General features: G+C 47.6%; 1 protein-coding gene across 1 annotated transcript in view; it reads left to right on the forward strand.

Annotated features, from left to right (window-relative positions):
• The window catches only part of PHF12 (PHD finger protein 12), a 33,000-nt gene extending 26,146 nt beyond the window's left edge, over window positions 1–6,854 (forward strand). The window contains exons 11-15 of the mRNA XM_075517647.1: window positions 352–495; window positions 2,532–2,630; window positions 3,175–3,257; window positions 4,906–5,044; window positions 5,700–6,854. Of these exons, the coding sequence (XP_075373762.1) occupies window positions 352–495; window positions 2,532–2,630; window positions 3,175–3,257; window positions 4,906–5,044; window positions 5,700–6,034 (800 nt within the window). The 3' untranslated portion in view covers window positions 6,035–6,854. The remainder of the gene's footprint in view (window positions 1–351; window positions 496–2,531; window positions 2,631–3,174; window positions 3,258–4,905; window positions 5,045–5,699) is intronic.
• Window positions 6,855–6,932: the final 78 nt, after the last annotated feature.

The following is a 6,932-nucleotide window of genomic DNA, read 5'->3' on the forward strand; positions in this document are numbered from 1 at the left end:
AAGGACCCAACCTGCTCCCCAAGGGGTGCAATGTCCACCTCTGCAGACCCGTTGATTGTGAGCCGAAACAGCAGATTTTCAACTTAATCAGTCCTTGTTCCCCTAAACTTCTGCTTGCTGCCTGAATTGTAGCTCTCTGGCCGTTGCTGGCACTCTCCTCGCACGCTGCTCGCAGGAGATGATATGAAGTAATGGATCACGTCTATGTAAGATTCTTGGTATGGCAAAATTTGTCAAGTCTTTGCTATTGAAGCAAATGGCAAGTTTGAAAGTGGGACAGTTAAATCCACTGCAGCTCAGATTGCACCCTTTCCATGAATGACTTACTAATTGCTTTTTGTTTATTAACAGAGATTGAGATAAATATGCTGGATGAGCAGCTGATCAAGTTTCTGGCCTTGCAGAGAATACATCAGCTCTTTCCTTCCAAAGCTCAGTCTCTAGCGAGCAGTGTCAGTTCCCATCAGCAATCTCCTGTGGGAAACCACATTGAAGGTAAGAGCAGCCCTAGAATAGTTGGTTTATGTTGAGCCATAGCTTTTTGGCACTCCCTTGCCTATTCATTGAAGGAGATCTCCCTCTTCTTCTGGTATCTGTCTGATGCTGCCTTTCATGTTTCTTTCTTCTCATCCCCCGCTCTGGGTATCCACTGGCCAGAAACTCCTTCAGGTCCCTCTACTTAATTATTTACAAATTATGGCAATGGAAATACCTTTGGTAACTTACGATTTTCTGCTGGAAATCTTTAGTGAAGTTGTGTTTTATTCATCTTAGAATTAGCAAGAGATGGGAAGGTTCAGCTGCTTCCCCCCCCCCCTTGAGATGGGCAAGAGAAATATGTGAATTCCTGCTCTCTCTTTCTGGAGAAGTTGCTTGTGAGACAAGCACATGAACAGAAGGAACTGGGGCACAGAATATATATGTGACGTTGTCATTGCCCGTTCAGAATAATGTCACTGTCAAGCTGAAACACTAAATGCAAATAATGCAAATAATGGAAAACAACTTGCGCTTCTGTTGGAAATCTCCAGATTCCTGAGTTCAGCATTGGCTCTGTTTATGGCCACTGGTATCCGCGTGCTAACACCTAAAGCTGCAGGGCGAACGTGGCTTCGCGTTCCTCTGCGTGCAGCCAGTCAATTTAATCTGCTTGCAAGCACTAACTGGACAGCCTTGTTGTGGGAGCAGTTGTCTGCTCCCCCTCTGCTAGGCCTGGGGGTAAATATCCAAGATAAGATCTTTGGAACTCTGCTAGCAGTCAGTAACCTTGCTTGCTGCTGTAGCATCACAGCATTCTCTAAATGCTTTGTCAGTCTTCTTTTGAACACTGCTGTAGGACACAGCACCAGGCTGTGATATGAGCTGCGTTCTGTGCTGCTCATAACAGACGAGTTCTGGAAATTCTTCAGCAGTCTGCCTTTCAAAAGGCAGATTGATGCTGTCTTAACCCATCACCCTTTTTGGGCAGGAATGATGCATCCAGCTGACTGTTTAGCATTGCTGATGAAATATTAGATCCAAAGCCTTTAGTGAGCCCTGTTGAGCCAGCAGAGCCAGACAGCTGAACGGACTCATGCAGGGCAGTTGGGCAGAGGTGGGAACCTGCACATTTCAGCTGCGTGAGTGCTGCACGTCCAGTGATGCCGCTCAGCGTGGCCAATGTTCTCGACGTAGGTGGCTCTGCAAACAGTCTCTCGTAATCCTCGTGTTCTGTTCTTTGATTTCACGCTCTTGGTGTAAAACTGTCATGCAGATGTCACATCAGGAGAGGCCTAAACTCTGTGCATATGAGGGGCTTACCTCCAAAAGACAGCTGCTGAAATCCTGGCTAGGGCCTGTGTGGTCCACCAGAGTTTGATACCACAGAGTCTGGTTCCACAGAAGATGATTTTCTGTCCAGATAATGTGAGAACGTGTGATTTGAACTTGTCTGCCAGGGAGCTACTCTGGAGGCTCAGCCCTGGACCAGCCGTTGTCGAGTGTGCCGCAGGGACCAGCCTGAGGGTACAGGAGTCCACTCGGTAAATCATCCTGTCCTGGGAGCTGGGTTGGTCCCTGGACAAACCTTGTTCAGCTCATGTGGTTTTTCCTGCAGCTGCACTAGAAGTGAAATCGCAGCTGTTGTGCTGGTGAATGTCACCAACTTCAATTTTTTTTTTAAGTGGCACTTTGACAGCAAGACTCAGCTCTTTGATTACCCAAAGTGGTAGAGATTAAGAAAGAAGCTAGTGGTAGGAGGCTCGTGTTTTCCTCAGTGTGGCTCCATTGTGCACGCTCGGTATTAACGTTCCCCCAATTGCACGGCTTGTGTGGGTTACTGGAGAGAGCAATTTTCTCTGATGACTGGCAAAAAGATGTTTAATGTACAAACATTCCTAGAGGGTTGGGAATTGGAGTTTAGGCCAAAGCTGACTGTATCCTCCTTAGCATCTGTGCTTTCTGGAGAGTCTAGGGCCGGGGCACTGGGATCAAGCAGCCTTTGTAGCTGATAACATTGTTCAAGTAACTTCTAACTTCTTTTTATCTTGCAGCGCAAAGAAAGGAAGTGCAAGCCCGGGCGGTGTTCTATCCTCTGATGGGCTTAGGCGGTGCAGTCAATATGTGCTATCGAACCCTCTACATCGGGACAGGTGAGTAGCTTTTTCCTGCCCTGACCTTTCAGAATCAGGGTGGTTCTCCCTGACCCTCCCTAAGTGTTTGCCAAGTGGGTGTGGAAGAAAACAGACCCATTGTGGGCACTCGTACTGGGATTCTTCGTTACCAAGAAACATGGAAATTCCCTGTCCACTTGAATCTTTGTGGGGTTGTAACCTGGCTGGTATCAAAATTAGCAGAATGGCTATCCTGGAGATTTAATGCCTGACTGATGGAGAGAAGAGTTACAGTTTGCTTGCAGGTTTCACTTCTTTCTGCTCGGATTCTTCTGGCATTCTGGATAGACCCAGTAACTGCAATGCTCTTCAGCCTTCATGGAGCTGCTAGCCTTCCCTTCCCCCACTGAAACTTTGTTCGGTGGCTTATCGCAGCATTATTCATGCAGTCCTGGGAGCGTGGACAAAGGCAGTTGCTCCCCTGTTGTTTTGCTAATTGAAGTTTAATTCTGTCTGTTGTTCTCTGCTGCCTGACAGTTTTTTCTGAAATGAACTGAGCCTGTTTTGTCCTCCCCATTGACAGGAGCTGATATGGATGTGTGCCTTACAAGCTATGGTCACTGTAACTATGTGTCTGGCAAACATGCCTGCATATTCTACGATGAGGTGAGTGCCTGAGTGGGGTTTTTTTTTTTTTAATTTTTATTATTTGGCATGCATGGCAGTGGGAGCTGGAGATGCAGGCAGCAGGTTGTCTTTGTGTGGTGTTCCTTTGTGGACTACAAAGTAAAGAGCCAGGGCTGTGAATGGTTTCACTCCAGTGAAGGCTGCGTCAGTGTTTTCTGTCAAACCCTCTTCTGAAGCACAGAGCTCTGCCAGCATGATTTCTCTGAGCTAACTGCTTGTGGATAAAGACTGACCGCAAGTAAGCACTGTCACTGCTGGTGTCTAGGGAAAGAAAATGTCATAGAAACGGTTCGATACTTTTTGATCCAGCTGCGTTGTTAATAAAAGCTGAACTCTACGTGTCGACATCGAACCTCAGCTGGAACAAAACAGGGAACTGCTCCAAGTCTCTTGCTTTCAGGTGTGATGGTGGTGCAAAGTGTTCATGCCATCTGCAGTACTCTGTATAAATGATTTATTTAACTAAAATTTCAGTTAAGCTCTCAGCCTAAACAGAGGTCTACAGTTGCTCCTTAACTACAGTCCAGAGATTAGTTTGTTCTTGAAGTAGACTGGCCGGTCTGCCAATAAAAGCACCGCTGGAGATACTTAAGAATCTTAGCATGGAAACAGTCTTTGAAGCAAGATAGAGTCTTTTATATCACCATTTGTCAACCAGCTACTGAGCAGGATCCAGGATTAACCCACAGCTGGCTTCAGCCATTCCTCCAGTGCACTACGAGCTGCAGAACACACTCGGTAATGGGATCCAGACCTTAAATCTGTATTGAAGCATCTCCTCACAGTGGTCAATCCTAAATCAGGCTCTAGGCACTGAACTTCTTCCATATTCCAGCAGGCCACCTATGGCTGTGGTTGCTCTAGCGGGAGAATTCCCCCTCCTTAGCTCTGCTGTTTCTGCTTCTGGCCATTGGCAGCTCATGTTTGGCCTTGGTCTCTGCAGTCTAGCAGGTTACTTGGAAAATTTACTCCCCTGTGCGTGGGGAGTTTTTGTAACTTGATTAAAGCTCTGTAGTCCCTGGGGGACAAGGTCTTTCAGCCCTCAGATGATTCCTGCGAACTAACCTGAAATCTCCTCCGCTCTGTCAACATCCCCTGCAAAGCTCAGTTGAGCGTGATCCCGCTTGTATAATGCTGTGTGTCACGGTAATGTCTCCTGGCATTTCAGCGTCTGCAAAAGGCCTGTAAATCCCAGACCGTCTCTATCTTGTGGCTGCTTTCCAAAGCACATCTCTTCCCTGCTAGGCATAGGCCTTGGGCTAAGTTTGCATCTAGTGTGCCTGTTAAAATGGTGAGCTCACTTTGTGAGGATCAGCTTGAATCCCTGTTACCAAAAGATCTGTTGGTCCAAGTGCAGTAGGTAAAACCCACTCGTCTTCAAAGCTGCTTTGGCCCTCCTTACCTGCCGGGAAGCAGCTCTTGCTGGAAAGCTGGCTGTTCGGTGAGCATGAGCCATGCACGAGGGTTGGGTTGGTGGTCTCTGAAGCTGGAGGATATTTAACTGCTCTTATTTAACCATCAACAGCGGTAGGGAGAGAGGGGTTGTGTTTCAGTGCTCCAAAGGGGTATATGGGCAGCAGCCCTTCTGACTTGTTGTCTCGATTCCCTCCTCTTCCCTTTTTTTCAGAATACGAAACATTACGAGCTGTTGAACTACAGTGAGCATGGGACGACCGTGGACAACGTTCTGTATTCCTGTGACTTCTCAGAGAAGATGACGCCCACTCCTCCCAGCAGTATTGTTGCCAAAGTGCAGAGTGTGATAAGTGAGTGTTGAGGCAGCGCCAGCCCCAGGGAACACCGCAGGGAGCTATTGGGGGGGGGGGGGGCCCGGGAGCGGGTGCAAATCGATTCCTTGTCGGTGCCCCTTGTTCTGCAGCGGTTGGTGCACCTCTTGCAAAAGGGGGAGTCTCTCCACAGGCCTCAGCCTGGGTTACGCAAGACCTTCCTCTGCGGGCTTGGGGAGTGCCTCAGCCTGCCGGGTGCTCTGACGTTAACCCCGCTCCTGCCTCCGCTGCTGGAGTTAACCAAGCTCCAGGTCCCTGCCTGACATCAGCCTTGGCTGCTGGGCTCCAGGGCTGGGCTGAGGGGTTTCCCCATGCACGCCCTCCCCTCCCAGGCCGTGAGTCATCTGGGCTGTGCTGCAGGCATCCCATCCTCGCATGGCTTACTCCTGCTCTCCACTTGATCGGCTTCCTCTTTTTTTGGCTGCCGAAATAGATGTGTAAATGCCTCTACCTCTCCAAGGCTGTGGGGAGATTCCAGTTTCCGTTTTATCAGCCGCTCACTGCAGATGACTGAAATGCCTCGTGGCTGGAGGATCTTACCCCTGAGGCACCTCAGCAGTAGCCCCTGTTGATGAAAACGAGCTGCCGCTGGCCTGCCCGAATCTTACATGGTTTTTTTTCTTTTCTTTTCCAGAACGACATAAAAGCAGAAAACAAGAAGAGGAGCCGCATGAAGAAGCCGCTGTGATGAATTCACAGGCACAAGGGCAGCATCGGAAACCCTGTAACTGCAAAGCCAGCAGCTCCAGCTTAATAGGGGGCAGCGGGGCTGGCTGGGAGGGGACAGCCCTGCTCCACCACGGCAGTTACATCAAGCTGGGCTGCCTGCAGTTTGTTTTCAGCATTACCGAATTTGCGACCAAACAGCCCAAGGGGGACACTGCCTTAGTACAAGACATGGACTTGGAGGAGAAGCTTTCTCTGAAACCCCACCAGGTGCCCGTGCTGCGGTCCAACTCAGTTCCCTAGGAATTTTAGGAAGAGAACTTTGGAATAAGGAAAACGCCCTCAGACTCTTGCAATGCAAAAATGTACAAACCGAGGTGGGATTTTCTATGTCGGCCCAGAGACTGTTCACACGCCGTTTGCATGAAATGAAGAACGTTTAACTTTTTTTAATTTTTCTTTTTTGCTCAAGTTTTAGGGGCATTTGCACATATATTTGTACTATACATTTCATTTTAAAAGGAAAACTGCAGTGAGAGCAGGACGCGTCAGAGCGAGGGGCGACCGCTGTCTGACTCGAGGACTCTCTCTGACAGATAGTTCCCATGCAGTTGTAAAATAATCAGAAACTTGTTCTATTTTGTGCCAGTGACAATAGTTTTATATTAAAAGAGAAATACAGTTTTCATACAGCAAATCTATACAATATCATTGTTTTATTTAATGTAAAGAAGCGCTCTTCTTCCCACAGTTATTTTTCCCATCCCTCCCTGCTATGGTTGCACTACAAGTAGCTACTGTGTATTATGGGCAGTGAGAAATGAGTTCTTTTCCTGGTGTCCATCCTATTTTTATTTCAAATAAGGAAAAGTGTTGGATTCTGTGTAAATACATCAGTGATGGCATTTTTCAATGTTTTAAAGCTGTGTACAGTGCTACATGTGGTATGACGTTCCTCAAATTGTCTATTGTAGCAGATCGTTTGTCGTAACCTGTCTGTCTCTTTTGTTTATATGCCACCTCCCCGCAGCAGAACAGCTAGTTCCACTGTACATAGTAATTGTAACGTTTTAGACTTTACAGAAACTTTCCTGTATTCTGTATATAAAAAAAAAATACTTCACATTCTGTTTTCTGACTTGTCTGTCTTCACTCTTGTCACCACGACCTGGAGCTTCCCCAGCGTGTCTGACGGCAGAAG

This window comes from Mycteria americana, chromosome 15, assembly GCF_035582795.1.
Source record: "Mycteria americana isolate JAX WOST 10 ecotype Jacksonville Zoo and Gardens chromosome 15, USCA_MyAme_1.0, whole genome shotgun sequence".
Taxonomy (NCBI): Eukaryota; Metazoa; Chordata; class Aves; order Ciconiiformes; family Ciconiidae; genus Mycteria; species Mycteria americana.